Here is a 16,093-nt window from a genome sequence, read left to right as displayed (position 1 = left end):
TCTTTATCCTGCATGGGAGAGAAAAACGACATTATGAAGCTGACATCGATCACGCATCACTGACTTAGTGGAATGATGCAGCCAGCATTACACCATCCTTTGCTGGATCTTTTAATAGTGCGGTGGAGCTGTGGTCCTGCTGAAGTTTCACCCAGTTTGAACAGAACAATGATGCAAAATGAGCAGCACACGTCAGGGCCCTTCTCCCCGCAGGCCTCCGTGAAACCATGCTCCGTGGGACATTACACGCCTGCTTTCTTCTTAGTCTTAGTTTTCCTTTTTTGGGGAGCGTGGACTCTTCCCGCTAATAAACATTAGTAGCCTACACGTTTTAATGTTTGATCGTGTTTTACGGAATGTTTTCTTTATGTGACAAGCGTGCGTAGCAAAGTGTCAACTCGAGTTTCGTGTCCCGCCAAGAATAATCGATTTATTTTTTCAGTAAGAAACATCTTCAAACATAAGCACGATTGCGAATAAATCTACTGTAGAAAAATGAAACAGAATTGTTAGGTATTTTAGTACCATGGGAGCATTTACTGGATATTGTTTTATAGTGACATTATGCAGGAAAACTCTGTCATTCAATAAGGCCCCTTTGTTTTAGTTATTTTTCTCTTTGACCCAAGAATTGATGTGTGAGAATCACAGGCTGGTACAAGGTTGAAATACCACAGAGATCACTCCCTCAGCTACATTAGTTTCTTAATCTCTTAGGAGACGCCTGTTGAAGGCCAGATGGTTTGTTTCAGAATTCACTAATGAAAGAACTCTTTGTTTTGTGCCTTGAAAATATGTCGCTGAGATAATCACAATTGTAGCTGAACTGATACACTACACAAAGGGTGCTTCTTCACCCAAGGGCAGGAAGACGCTCCCTTATCTTGGTCTGTACTGGTTTAAACTGATAATCTGCTGTCTCATGAATTTTACCCTCTATATAAACTGTTGTACTTGTGAATAAAGTTGAGTCAATTTGGGAAGACAATCTAAAGCAGTCTCTGTTTTCTTGTTCTCCCAAGCTGCTCCCGAGCTCGTACTAACACGCTGAATGGCATGCTTGAATATTGCTTGAGAATATATTTGACTGTGTTACAGACTAAGGGACATTCTCTGCTGATAGGTGAAGGTACATTCTCTGCTGATAGACGTCCACGCCTCGAAGGAAGCCGATCCACGGATTAGGCCTTGGAAACCGTTTCCTTCAAGAATAAATGAAGATCAAACATCAGACTTATAACAGTTCAACAGATAATGCCATCATTTTCCATTTTAGTGCAGCTGTAAAAGGCTTCAGCAGTCAACTCTTTATGAAGTTTAAACGAATGCCTTTTTTTTTTGTTTTAAATAGCGGAGAATTCTTTTCATTATCTGTAAAACTGCGTCTCATCCGTCCGTCAGCTCATATGGACAGAATCCAACACAGGGCGTGTGTCGCGCCTTTGAACACACGCGTCAGACAGTTACACTGAGGTGTGTCCGCTTTATTTGACTTCACGCCCAGGCTAGTTCAATAAACAACCCGAGTTCGTTTCTGTCTGAGCGCGCGTGCGTTTGTGTGCGTCCGTGCGTGTGTTTGTGTGGTATCTATGATGTGATACACTGTTTTGTCATGTTTTTTTTGACGTGATGACGTATCCACAAAATCCACTGCCACTCAGGTATCTGTCGTTCACTCATTTATTTAACAAGAATCCGAAGCACACATCCATAATGTGAGTGAGGGGATTTAACAGGCTGTAAAATGCTATATGGCGTGTGGTGAAGTTATGGTGTGGTTTAGTCTCATGGACGCACACCGCTAACAGCATTAGAAGGAACGAAAATCCACTGCGGTCAAGTGAGCCCTCACTTACGAAGTCACAGTCAAGCTAGCCGCTCCGTCAGCCGCACCTAAAATGTGGTTGCACTACTCTTACGTATATTACGGTATGGGTGAAGACTGGCTTAGAAACGCAGTGTTTTGTGTCCTGACACTATTTTACTTCACAATCCACTCCCAGTTTTCTAGGCTGTCGCCACTCTTCACCCTGTGATCCACAGCCAAAATTACTGTACGGTTTTGGAGAAAATTGATAGTAAACTTTGCACAATTTACTCTACTGTACTCTATATATTCTCATCTTTGAGCTCAGATTCCAGGAAAACTGTAAGAGGTGACGCAGATATTTCACTGGATTATAACTCTGGGTGACCCCCACTCTGCACCCTGTGATCCACAGCAAAAATTACTGTACGGTTTTTGAGAAAATATCTGCGTCACCTCTTACAGTTTTCCTGTAATCTGAGCTCAAAGATGAGAATATTAAAAGTACAGTAGAGTAAATTGTGCAAAGTTTAATATCAATTTTCTCAAAATCCATACAGTAATTTTGGCTGTGGATCACAGGGTGAAGAGTGGCGACAGCCTAGATTCAGAATCCAGTGAAATATCTGCGTCACCTCTTACAGTTTTCCTGTAATCTGAGCTCAAAGATGAGAATATATAGAGTACAGTAGAGTAAATTGTGCAAAGTTTAATATCAATTTTCTCAAAAACCGTACAGTAATTTTGGCTGTGGATCACAGGGTGCAGAGTGGGGGTCACCCAGAGTCATAATCCAGTGAAATATCTGTGTCACCTCTTATAGTTTTCCTGGAATCTGAGCTCAAAGATGAGAATATTAAAAGTACAGTAGAGTAAATTGGGCAAATTTTATTGTTAATTTTCTCTGAATCATACAGTAATTTGGGCTGTGGATCACAGGGGGGAAAGTGGAGATAAACCAAAACTGGGAGTGGATTGTGAAGTAAAATAGTGTCAGGACACAAAACACTGCGTTTCTAAGCCAGTCGGCACCTATACCGTAATATGCGTAAGAGTAGTGCAACCACATTTTAGGTGCGGCTGGCGGGGCGGCTAGCTTGACTGTGACTTCGTAAGTGAGGGCTCACTTGACCGCAGTGAAAATCCACACGGTGAGTAAAACTCTGCTGACTCTTCCCACCTGCAGCTCGGACCGAACTCTGGGTCGACGTGTGCGTAATGATGAGGTAGAATTGTGTCTTCTGATTGGTGAAGAGAATGGGTTGCCTCACCGCTCATTGGCTAACCGGCAGCAGCCTGCTGATATCTTTACTCAGCAGATGTGGCTCCGTTCGTGAGTTCTGCCGACTGGCTGGCCTTTTGTACAGTCTGTGTAAAATCAGTAGGCCTAATGCGGAAATGGCAGCACCCAAAAAAGTAAATAATTAAAAAAACAACACAGACAATGCTTGAAAGCAGATCATGTGTAGTCCTAATTTTTATTTTTTTTTACCACAAGCCTCTGGAAGTGATTGGTTAAAACTGTTGAGTATTGCAGCATCGACAGCGATCAACTCGAAGGAAAATGACGACGGAGGCAAAAATGTCCTTAATATTTTGGGAACTTTATTCCTCATTAACACGCGGCAAAACTTTTCTCATGGGTGCCGTATCTATTTCTCTTCTTCTTCTGTTTTTAGGAACGTACAATGAAACAGTGCCTCCTTGTGGTGAGCACTAAAACACTGTCTCTGTTAAACCACAGTAACCATAATGCAGTTAAACAATGTACAACATGAGTACACACAACGAATATCTTAACAAAAACCCACACACATCCAAATAACCCAAATATCAAACTCATGTTATGCCTCTCAGACTGTAACGTCAGACCAGAGGGACACGCCTCTCCTAAGACAAGCGAGAGCTCACACCACGCGCCGAACAGAGATACGATGTCGGGTGGTGCAGTCTTCGTCTTTTTTGGTCTCTGTGTACTTTTTGTTGGCTGCTGTGGAAAACCGGCGATTCTGGGAGAGTCTGTAGAGTTAAAAGCTGATGTGAAGTGTGACGCGCAGGAATTCAGTCTAATCTACCGGCTGAGGAATGACAGTCCACGGACTGTGGCCCAGCTGGTAAACGGTGTCTGGATGCCGGGAGAGAGGTACAGAGAGCTTGTGGAGCACAGATCCACGCTCAGCTTGTTGCTAACCCGTGTGAACTACAACGATCAAGGCTACTACGAGTTCACCTGCGCCGGGCAGGTTGTCACCACCATCCACCTGGAGGTCCTCATCATCTCCAACAACAACCTCTCTGTGCCTGAAGGAGACACGCTCACGCTGCCGTGTTATTTCCACACTGAGGGGGACTCCGTGGACTCTGTTGTGTGGGAAAGAGACGGGGAACTGGTGCTGAACCACAGCCTCTCCTCCGGGGAGCTCATATATGGCACTGGGTTTGTGGGCAGAGCGTCTGTGAGGTCTGACTGGTTTGCACTGGGAGACCTGTCACTGACGGTGGAGCGGGTCCAGCTGGAGGACCGAGGTGACTTTTTCTGCCGTGTTAATAAAGGCAAAAAAAAAGAGCGGGAAGTGGAGAGAGAGGGGCAGCCCTGCCGCTGTGAGAGTGACGGTCAATGAGAGGATCACCATCATCAGCAGCACCTCTGCTCCTGTGAGTACACCTCTCTGCTAAACACTGAAGCACATCACAGCTGCTGAGTCAGCGCAGTGGGTCTCACATTATTTCATGTTTGTTTCTCTGCAGCCCACGCGTGAAGCAGACACACACACACAACAGCTTGTGACACTCCCATCATCATCACAGCCGTCATAACCCTGCTGCTCTCTGCTGCTGCTGCTGCTGTGTGGTTGGTTTGGAGGAGGAAGTTCCGAAGATCAGGATCCACACCTGGAGGCGCTGATGGAGGACCTGCCAGAGACCTGGAGACGACACCTTTCACTGAGAGGAGCCCTGATGGAGGATAACTGAAGCCTGTGTGTGTGTGTGTGTGTGGTTTCTACACAAACACAACCTCTGCTGTGACTCTCTCTCTCTTTCTCTCTCTCTCTCTCTCTTATATATATATATATATATATATATATATATATATATATATATATATATATATATATATATATATATATATAATGGGGTTTGGGTTTTTAGTATCTCGCTCCTTGCTTTAGCCTAACTTCCTGTTCCTGTAGTTTATAAGTTTTATAAGATATAAATCTCAGCTTTTCTGCCAATAAATATCTGAGATTTTAATGTTTGATCGTGTTTGTGTCATGTTTTCGTGTCTTCCTAAGTACCCTACATAGACAAAACAAGAATATAGTTAAATGGAAATGTGGGAAAACTGTTTTAATAAACAAACAGAAGTCAAAAGCTCTTGTCAAAATAAGAGAAAAGGCCAGACAACAGGTTGGTTGGTATGATGTCATCAGACCAAATATTAGGTCAGAAAGTACAAAAACATCTCCCAGCTGAGCTCTGCCATCAAAACCTCTCGTTAATTGTTTTCACTTTAACTAATGCTGTGAATGAGTAAATACATTTCGATAATGAATTTTAGCTCTGCATAAATGAAGTTAGACTTCGTCAGTTTCACAACACACAGTCGTGACTTAAACGTCCGACTTTCATGATACCACAGCATGGAAATTTACAGCAAACCGGTTCATGTGCATGTAGCTGTCTGTGCTTTACTCTTTTTTTTCCTGCATTATCTTTCGTCCCACGGTGAGTCGCCCTGTTTCTCCGAAATGTATTTGGGACTCAGCCAAAAAGTAAAAACGGGAAATACTGAAGCTGCTTGTGTTTAGTCTTGCTCTGTAGTAAAATCAGCGACCGTCCTGTTGCTCCCATTGAAATGTATACAGCCTATTTAAAATCTAAAACTTATAACTGTCCGTAGCCTGCTGTTGTTACCACTGTCCTGCTTGAAATGGATACTAACTAGCTAACTGACTGAATGCCCATTAACCTTATAACTCCTGTTGTGTGTGCGTTTGTGTACAGAGAGACAGCCAGGTTCATAATGGATATAAGGAAGTTTTTTCAAAAAAGGAGCCACATTCAGGTAAAAGTGTAAAATCAAATGATCCGTCAATCAAGAATAATGTTGGATCAGTGTTTCAATGTTTATATCTTTTATTGGTTGTTCACGTGGTTTGGTTATTTGCCTTTTGGTTGAAAGTTCACTGAGAGTGGACTTTTTGTTAGTGAGCTTAATAGAATTTTTTTCATGTTAATGTAATTTTTCATCTAATTGAGTACAATCTATTTGTGTATGATTGTCAGTCCAAAGAGGGAGAGAAAGAACAAGGTCAGGAAGAAGCAGGTAAGAAAACAGACAGGGAACAGTGACAGGCACAACAGAAACTGTTAAACTGACAAAGAAAAACAACAACTAATTTTACTCACACAATCTGGAAGTTGTGTTCTCCCGATATTAAAGCTGCTATACAGAAACTGCAAAACAAACTGGGTTGAAACATTTTTGACTCTCTTTAACAACATTCCAACATAACATTATAATTGATTGGGGAGATTAAAATGAATTATATATTTTTCTGCGGTTCAGCCACAACTCTACTAAAACCTCAGCCAGTACTAGGTAGGCCAACTTTTGGACCGTCCAGTTGTCTGCATGACTGCCGCGGTACGTGCACGACATTTGCACACTATCAGAAAGAGCCAAACAGCCCTGGTGGAGCGAGGAGCTGTAAAGAGAAGCAGATGCTCTGTGTTAGATTTGTATTGTTGATTGTCATTTATGCTTAGAAATATTTACTTATATATGCTTAGAGTTTTGTAATTAGTTGTAGATTGGTAGAGGTTTTGATCCTTGATAGTCTGCAAACTTTGTGTGTATTAGACAGCACTTTGGGAGCATGAGAGGTCATACCGTGTCTTATTATTTTATGGTAGGATTAACGTAGTTGCGTCTGTTCTAGTCTAAGTGCTCTTTGTTTAGATGAACTGCAGGACTTCCTCACCGTGTTATCTAGGATGAACCATCTAGGGTGAGGGGGAGGCTACCCTCTTCCTGACCAAGGATGTTTGACCCTTTGATCAGCAGTACACACACACACACACACACACACACACACACACACACACACACACACACACACACACACACACACACAGGCAAGGTACTCTTTGTGTGTATGTAGACGTCATATGTTAATGAACTTATGCATATTCATGTAACCTCAATAAAAGAACAGTGGTACGGGAGAACGGACGAGAGCAACTGGGGTCAAGCGAAGGAACGGTGCCTGTCCGGTTCTCTCCCGTGCACGAGAAACATGAAGAAGCTTGCCTACTTGTGTCTTGCTTTGCAGTGTAATTATATTGCCTTCAACGTTCCAGCGGATGGGTTCAAGCTACAAACCTATCATTAATTGGTCCTTCGATGCCGGAGCCCTGGAATCGCATTCACCGAGGGGAGGAGAGGCACGCTGAAAGACTGACGTCAGCCAGGAAGTTCCTGTGGATTCGCTGTATGTCTTTTCTCCTCGATGAATGGCGATTGGCGGGATTCGAGGCTGATATTACACGCTAAGCAACACCGAGTAAGTTTAGAGTCCAACTCTATAACTGTACGTCTTCGCCGCTCAGTGGGGCGTTGTCCGTGGCCGCTTAGTGGGGCTAAAATTACGTCTTCGCCGCTCAGTGGGGCGTTGTCCGTGGCCGCTCAGTGGGGCTAAAATTCGCCGTCTAAGTGGGGCGATGTACAAAGCCGCTCAGTGGGGTTTTTTGTACAGAAGCATTAAGTCGCAGAGTTGCGCAGTTCGAACTTTTTTTGGTTCGCCGTCTTAGTGGGGCGAAATACAGACCGCTGTGTGGGGTACTGTAGTGAGTTCTCCACCGCTCAGTGGGGTGTTGAGAAGTTCCGCGGGGTCCAGATTGTGCTGGACAGTAGGCCTATTTTGTGTTGTTGTCATTGTCGTCGTCGTTGTTGTTGTTGTTGTGTGTGAGTGTGTGCGGAGCAGAACATGTGGTCTGTGACACCGACTGTTGTTGTTATCATGGGTTTCTAAGCAACCAAGAGTGAGTCGGAGGGAGACAGACGTTTGTGCTGGACTTTGCTCCTGGCAGCACAAAGTATTTATGTAAAAAAGAGAGAGAGAGCGACGGCTCCACAGCTGCGCGGGTTCACGCGAGCGCGGTCACGCGGGCCTGAGCCGTGCGGTTAATCGCAGGCTTATAAATGGAAGAGATTCAAATGTTAGAAGTTTTCAGAAAACACACCAGCCTTGGAGAGCTGTGGAGAAGGCCAGCCCACATCAGCAGCACTTAAGATATGCTCTGGTGAATGGCTTTCCCCCCACCCCTTGCTGACACAATGTTTATTCTTTAGCTTGCCCTGATCGACAGCAGCCTGTGTGCCAGACCATAGATTTAATTGAGGTGGATAGTTGTTAAAAGTAATCTACATTAAGCTTGTGGTTGCTTAAATTCAGTACAATGACATGTGAGGTGAAGTGATATAGGTAAATATTTAAACTAATGAAGTGCATAGAGGCACTTGACCTGTGTGAAAGACTGTCGTCTTGTTATGAGCCATTGTTGAGATATGGAGCACACCTGTGAAAACAACTAATATGCTGAACCCTGTATGAAACATCTAAAAGTACATGATGGAGGAGCTGTGTTGAATATGAAAGTGTAAGACTTTGCCGCTGTGGGCAGAGCATGCAACTACTGTGTGATGTTGCGTTGCAGTTTTTTTCTGAGCTGATGAGCAAGCTACACGTTATCAGATCAAGAGCTGTCTGGGAACTACTCAAAGAGGGGGAAACAGGGAGTGTGCAGCGTTTCCGTGAGCAGTTTTCCTGCATCTTGACTTGTGTGTAGAGTGTTCATAACATCAGCATCATGTTTTTGTTTATTTGTTTTGTTGGGTTGAAAATAATTAAATAAATGTGTGATCATGCCTATGGATCACCATGGCACGTATCTCCAGCCATATGATTTATTTATGCAGATGACAAAGTGAGTGTGAATGTGTCTGACATCACAGTGTTTTTGTGCACTGTGCAAAAGTAATTGCCTTTGATTGTGAGTGAGAGCGGTGATTCTGCAGGTCACCAGCTATTGTAACGAAAAAAAAAAAAAGAGTGAAAAAGAGACAAAAATTACATTGTAGACGAAGAAAAATAATCATGGGAAAAAGGTTTCGTGTTGATCAGCCGAAAAACAACTACAATGTCATTTTATGCTTTTAAGAAAGGATTGTTCACACAAACACACACACACACACAGAGATGTGTGTTGATTAAGCAGTGATGATAATAATGAAATGTCTTAGTTTGTCACTTTCAGGTGAAAAGCAGACCTGAATCAATTTTCCACATGCAGCGGTCGGAAGAAAGTTATAGTTTAACATCATTGGAAACATGCAGGCCAAGTTTCTGGCTGACTTATTTACAGTGCCATGTGTTTCTCAACCTCACAAGCGAGCTCACTCCTCCCTGAAGATAAGGAATGCAGCTCCAAAGCAATAACATGATAAAGAGACAGCAGCAAGTCCTGAGCACAAAAAGTCCCAGCAAAGCAGCAGCAATGTGGACAAACAGCAGCAGCAGAAGAAAGCAAACCCATCTTCCTGTCTGATTGGATGAATTCCACGGAGGGGCGAGCAAGATGGCGGTGGCAGCATGTTGAAATGCTCAAAAAGGACTGAGTGACTCGGGCAAGCCACATGCGGCTAGCATGCTGGCTAGCGACATGAAAGAAATGGACCCTTCATGATGCGTTCAACGTGCCAGCGCTGTGGTGGGAAAGGCTCCATCATAAACACGCCCTGCACCAAGGTTCAGGCCAAGAAGAAGAAGACGATGACTTCCAAGCCCAAGAAGGTCGGCCTCAGCGTGGGCGAGCTGATTGTGAAAGCCGTGGCCGCTTCCAAGGAGCGCAACGGCCTGTCCGTGGCCGCTCTCAAGAAGGCTCTGGCTGCCGGAGGCTACGATGTGGACAAGAACAAGGCCCGTGTCAAGACCGCCATCAAGAGCCTGGTGGCGAAGGGCACTCTGGTGCAGACCAAGGGCACCAGGACCTCCGGATCCTTCAAGATGAACAAGGCTACTGAGAGCAAAGCCAAGAAGCCCGCCGCGGCCAAAGCCAAGAAACCGGCAGCAGCTGCTAAGAAGTCGCCCAAGAAGGCAGCGGCAGCACTTCAGACACTAGCACAAAGTCAACCGCATCAGAGGAGGGACAGGACAAAGCTGAAGGAGAAACTGCCTGCTATTGGACTATTGAAGTGGCAGAGGACAATAGTGAGAGTGGTGAGAACACAAATTTTGTTATTAAATGTGGGAAATCAAAATTTGGGTTAGCAAACCTGGGGAAAAAGAAAACTGACTGCTTAAGTTGGAAAATTGTGAAGGAGTCTGAAACATATACAAACATATACAGAATCACACAAAACATGCATTAACCCTACTAACACAAGCACAAGAGAGCTTATGAAGATTAGACAACATCTTCAGCATGTGAGTCTGTTTATCATCTTGTCCAAGTCACCTCGTGTGATGCAAAGACCAGTGGACTCACAGCACATTAGTTAAGAAATGATTAAATAATAGCAGAGAAGTGTGTAGGAAAGGCAGCTTTAAGAACATGCTCTGCTGGATATGCAGCTCCACAGACATGCATTAAACCTGCCTAATAACACAAACACATGTAATGAAAATTAGCTTGTTATCTTTCATCAGTGTTAAAATAGTGTCAATTTAGCAGACACTTGTTCTCAAATACTGAATTTATCCAATAAAAAAAAATTGACTCTGTAGGTTGCAGGACAGCAGTTTAACTTTTGTGGGGAAAAAAGATCCTGGTTTGACCAACCAGTGATCAGACAATAAATTTAGTTGTTAATATAGTAAATTGGGAGAAGCTTCCTGCTTGATTGATGCAGCACAAGTTTACTACTAAATTTACTGTATGAGGGAAATTCTCTTTTAGTGATAACATTTTGAACATGCATTTCTGTCGTCCTGTCATCCTAGTGGGTTAATAGCTGATTCAAATTAGTTGATCGGTCTTAGATTAATGAAAGGTGACTGAATTCTAGCACGAGTGAATGAGATGTGTTGGAGTTGTTGTGTGTTGAGTGGAGACTCTAAAACACTGAGTTTCCTGTTTTGATGTGCGAGTGAATCCTGTATTTAGATACACAACTCTGAATACATCAGAACAAACGTCTTTTGTGAAGTGCATGACAGCATGTCACATGTTTTATGATGAAGGGAAAAAGGAAAAATTGAATAAAATAGATCTGTGGCTTAAATGAGTGAAGAGCACAGACCGGGTGATTAAACTCATAGCTAATATGACATTAGGGTTATGTGGTGTGTTGTGCGGCTGATGGTTGGTTTGGAGTGAATCTAGCTGATGATTCTTCTCCTGTTGTGAAGATGATGAGGAGTTTGTGTCATGACTTAACAAGGCCTTTTTATTTTGATACTTTCACAGTGCACTGAGAGTTTGGTTTGATAATCTCTGTTATTTTTTATTTTTCATTTTTGAACAAGCACTAATTTTTGCTTGTGAATTTCTTTTCTTTGAGCAGATCTGCAAGTCGGGAGTTAAAAGCGTTACACGTCGTCAAGAAAATTGTTGCAAGTGAGTTTCTCCACATTTAAAATGGGTTCAGGAGAAAGCCACTTATTTGGGACAATTAGGAAATGAGAGTCCCCCCCAAAAAGGATTCAACGAGGAAATCCAGTCTAAATTATTTTTCTTTTTGAAATAACGTCGTTTTGCTGAGCGTGGAAACGAATGCGATGATAATTTCCACAATTAGCAAAAGAAGGAACCACTGAGTGAATGAGTGAGAATTTTAAAATAACTGACTGACTGACTGAACATGATTGTGTGAAGTTAACCCCCACCTGACAAAGGTGCAGATGAACCCATGTGTTTCCTTTTACAGGAGCAGAAAGATGACAGCAACACTCGAGGTTGCATGATGATTTAACCTTTTAAATGCCATTTTCTGTGTCTGTGCATTTATCAGGTGTGTTATTCATAGGCTTGAGTTGCTCACAGAGATAACTGTGACAAAGTATGCATACGCCTGCGCAAGCGCTAATATTTGCATTTTCTTTTCTTACAGCATGCCAGTTCTTCATGTGAATTGATGATGCGATTTATACCAGGACAACTGGTTGATGTTTTTTCCTACTACAGGATTTCTGGGTTTATGTGTGAGGAAAACTGTGTTTATAGGTTATGAGTGGTGATGCTGTTGCATTGTGTTGATGGGAAAATGTGAAGGTTACTTTGATAATGTGAATAACATGTGTGAAATTTCCTGTGTTGAGAACTGGTGTTACTTCTTTCCACAGCTAGGGATGGCTAACTTTATGGTGTTTTTATGGCACCTCTGGAATGTGGATGGCCGACGCCTGCCCACCAGGATAATCAATGTGTGTTGCTAATGTTTGTTTTTTGAGACTGCATGTACAAGATTCAGCAGAAGCGGACAAGTGACATGAGACAAACAAATAAGAGATGCGGTGTTATGGAATAGTTAATATGGGCTCATTAGCTGGCCACTTTTGAGCCCATAAATAATATATGAGTGGAGTGACTTTGCTTAAGAGCAGTCACCGATTACATTAATGTTGCCTGAGTACATGGGATGATCCATGTCTGAGGCGACTTATGAAAATAATTGTAGTTTACTGATTTGAGAAAACCTGCACATGACACTTGTCTTGCTGATGTTGAATGCTTCTTGTTCTTATGATACAATTGTTTACAGGTATGGAGTTTGATTTTACTTCCAGATCTTGTTTTCCAGGCCATGATGGTGTGTATGCAGGCTCCTGGGAGAGCCAGGTGTTAAGCAAACTTAATATGCAAAACACACTAACATTTTCATTGCAGGATTATAGGTCCAGGGTGGTGCTGCTCCAGGGGAGGAGATGCCCTGATGTTGCCTGGGATATGATCTAGCTAATCTTTTTCTTTAAGACTGGAATCCAGGTTTGGTGAGTTGACGCATGGGTGTGTCCATGCGTCAAGAGGAGGGGTCCAAGGATTAACATTAAACAATGTTTTTTATTATTGTTGCAGTGATTTGTGTGATTAGCCGTTTTATTTACAAATATTAAACCTATGCAAGTGGTGCACCCATGTTCAGATGAGGCTTTGATGGCCTATAAGTGAAGTTCACTGAACTAAAGAATGTGGTTTGATGACTGTTGACATGCTCTCCAAATAGTTTGTCTTCCTAGCAAGGAAATACAGGTGCAGCAGTAATCTCCTGAGAAATCTTCAGAGGCCCAGTGAGAAGCGCATAGCTGACAGGACCAGGCAGTGGTTGAGGTCAAAGGTCAAGCTGGTTGGGGCCCATCATGAGATCAGACCTTGGAGCCACAGCAAGGACCATTTTAACTGCCTGCAAAATAGCGAGAGACCCTCCTGGATTTATCAGAGCCACTGCAAGAGGTCGAGGTCCCAGGAAACCCCGGCACCCTCAAGACAGCACAATAGAGAAATCTCACACTTGGTTGTTTCAGTGGTGAGGGGGGAGTGCTGATTGAGCCCCCGTAGGGTAAGCTCGCACTTCAACCTCCAGCCTCTGATCAACTCTAGGGCAACCAAGTGCGAGGCGTGACGGACCTGTGTGCGACCAGGACCCTCTTGGTTACCTTGACTACGACACTTATCCTTATAGGACCCCAGCTGGTGCCGGAAACAGCTGAACCAGGAGGAAGGCAGAGGAGATGGACACATGACTCTCACCTAAGAGAGACAGATCCAGCAGGCCCAAAATCAGGACTATGCATTACGAGAAGGAGTGCCTGAGAGGATCGTCCACAGGATGGGAGCTGAGGCCAGGAGAGAGGCTTCAGGAGGATCAGCGGTCATCTTCAGCACAGCAGACATCACACAGAGAGCTGTGCTACTGAGCTTCCAGGAGATCAAGAGGAGACTTCCCACAGCAAGATTTTAAATAAAATGAAAGATTCAATATTGACGCTGAGAAAGACAATTAAGGTGTACGACGTGCCCTGCCTTAAATCTTCAGCAGCGTTGGGATATGAAAACTCGAGGGATGAGGGCTCCATCGACAGCGTAGAAGCAGTTCGAGGATGACATCATGATTCTGTGAAAAGCACAGGAACCAGAAGCTATGGTGGTGATAACAGCAGTTTCCTATGAACATCACCTAACGCTGTGCCACTGTACTGTGCATACGATGACACTCTGAAGGCTGCTGGGATCATAACAGCAGTAAGACAACTGAACCCTGCACCCTTTCCACAGAGGTGTTTCTCTGCAGAGCGTGGACAATTAAGGAGTCATAAATATCCCCCTCACAGGACGAAGGCTTGAATGAGGTGATGGGGGTTGGTGGAGGCCATAAAACTAGAGTGCTGAGAGGTCTGCAGCTTGGAAATAGCTGAGACCCATGTTGACGAACAACAAAACTAACTGGTATGTTTGAATGTTTATTCTACATACATTTGGACTCTGGTCCTATGGACAGTGATGGAAACAACTGGAAGAGACATTCATGACGCCCTGCAGAGCTTAAACCACTCTGCAGAGAGACATGTGATTTGCACACCCAGAGGAAGCATCACCAAGCTGAGATGTTTTTGAAAATGTTATCTTCTTATTTTCACTATTAAATTAACAATTTCTTTGTTTGCTCGTAAGATGCAGTTTGCCATGAGATGAGCTCAATGAATGGGATAACTGCTAATACATTTGTTGAACTGTGTACCTTTTCAGTAATTTAGGGTGATTTGACATATGCTGAGTATAAAAATGTTTGCATTGAAACTGTCAGACATGAGGTATTCATACCTGGGAACTTTTCAGGCATAAAGGTCAAAAAGGGGGGAAATGTTAGATTTGTATTGTTGATTGTCATTTATGCTTAGAAATATTTACTTATATATGCTTAGAGTTTTGTAATTAGTTGTAGATTGGTAGAGGTTTTGATCCTTGATAGTCTGCAAACTTTGTGTGTATTAGACAGCACTTTGGGAGCATGAGAGGTCATACCGTGTCTTATTATTTTATGGTAGGATTAACGTAGTTGCGTCTGTTCTAGTCTAAGTGCTCTTTGTTTAGATGAACTGCAGGACTTCCTCACCGTGTTATCTAGGATGAACCATCTAGGGTGAGGGGGAGGCTACCCTCTTCCTGACCAAGGATGTTTGACCCTTTGATCAGCAGTACACACACACACACACACACACACACACACACACACACACACACACACACACACACACACACACACACACACACACACACACACAGGCAAGGTACTCTTTGTGTGTATGTAGACGTCATATGTTAATGAACTTATGCATATTCATGTAACCTCAATAAAAGAACAGTGGTACGGGAGAACGGACGAGAGCAACTGGGGTCAAGCGAAGGAACGGTGCCTGTCCGGTTCTCTCCCGTGCACGAGAAACATGAAGAAGCTTGCCTACTTGTGTCTTGCTTTGCAGTGTAATTATATTGCCTTCAACGTTCCAGCGAATAGGTTTATGCTACAAACCTATCACTCTGTTTATATTCTAAAAATGTTTTAAGCTTGTTTCAAAGATTCTGTACAGCAGCTTTAAATGTTTTCCAAAAGCACACATACACTTATCAGTGTTTCTCAAACTTTTTACAGTGTGTACCACCTGATAAAAATGTCAAGCTCTCCTAAGTACCACTATGAAAGCATGAAAGTCATAAATCTTACAACACAAAATTATTAATATTAAATGAGTAAAATTAGTAACTGCAATAAAGTTTTTTTTATACATTGTATACATTCTAACACAGGCAAAGTTGCCTCCATTTTTATAGTTTTTATTAATATTTTGTAATAATTTATTCTGTTTTGGGAGGGTTTTTTATGCATCTGTATTATATTATACATACAAATTAAAAGTGAATCTCTGTCCAAAAAATGCAGTCAGTTTACTTTTTACTCACCAGTAATTAAGGTTAGGATATGTATTTTTTTATTCCAATCCATTCTTCTTTTGCAGCATTTAAATAACCTTGATCAGATTTCATGGTTTTGTTACAGACTTTTCAAAACAAGTGTTTTGCTTTTGTTTCACAAATGTGGGGGTTAAGTTGTGTTAAAATGTACAAAACAGTGATGTCATGTTTTGAGACGAGGACCCAGGCACAGAGAGACTTGATGAATTTAAGAATCTTATGATTTAATAAAGAAGTTTGCAGACTTACACAGAGATGGTAAAATGATGATGACTGATAACGGAGACGAAGACAACAGACGACGAGGACAGGGAG

The 16,093-nt window shown here is 42.8% G+C and overlaps 2 protein-coding genes and 1 long non-coding RNA gene across 3 annotated transcripts; all 3 read left to right on the top strand.

Annotated features, from left to right (window-relative positions):
* Window positions 1-3,716: 3,716 nt before the first annotated feature.
* LOC146674239 (uncharacterized) lies at window positions 3,717-4,798 on the top strand. The gene is made up of 2 exons (XM_085402375.1): window positions 3,717-4,462; window positions 4,556-4,798. The coding sequence occupies exon 1, from the start codon at window positions 3,742-3,744 to the stop codon at window positions 4,426-4,428; it is 687 nt and encodes a 228-aa protein (XP_085258501.1). The 5' UTR covers window positions 3,717-3,741; the 3' UTR covers window positions 4,429-4,462; window positions 4,556-4,798.
* Window positions 4,799-6,543: 1,745 nt separating this feature from the next.
* Window positions 6,544-15,146, top strand: LOC146674237 (uncharacterized). Its single transcript, XR_014909222.1, has 2 exons — window positions 6,544-7,374; window positions 12,612-15,146. It is a non-coding gene; the product is annotated as an uncharacterized LOC146674237 (long non-coding RNA).
* On the top strand, window positions 7,970-11,625 carry LOC146674238 (histone H1.5-like). The gene has a single exon (XM_085395280.1). It carries the CDS (start codon window positions 9,553-9,555, stop codon window positions 10,138-10,140), a length of 588 nt encoding a protein of 195 aa, XP_085251406.1. The 5' UTR covers window positions 7,970-9,552; the 3' UTR covers window positions 10,141-11,625.
* Window positions 15,147-16,093: the final 947 nt, after the last annotated feature.

This window comes from Rhamphochromis longiceps, linkage group LG3 (genome assembly GCF_057381845.1).
Source record: "Rhamphochromis longiceps isolate RC_006_pf linkage group LG3, R_longiceps_female_GT1.1, whole genome shotgun sequence".
NCBI lineage: Eukaryota > Metazoa > Chordata > Actinopteri > Cichliformes > Cichlidae > Rhamphochromis > Rhamphochromis longiceps.
Note: the sequence above shows the minus strand (reverse complement) of the source record. Positions and strands in the feature narration are given on the sequence as shown.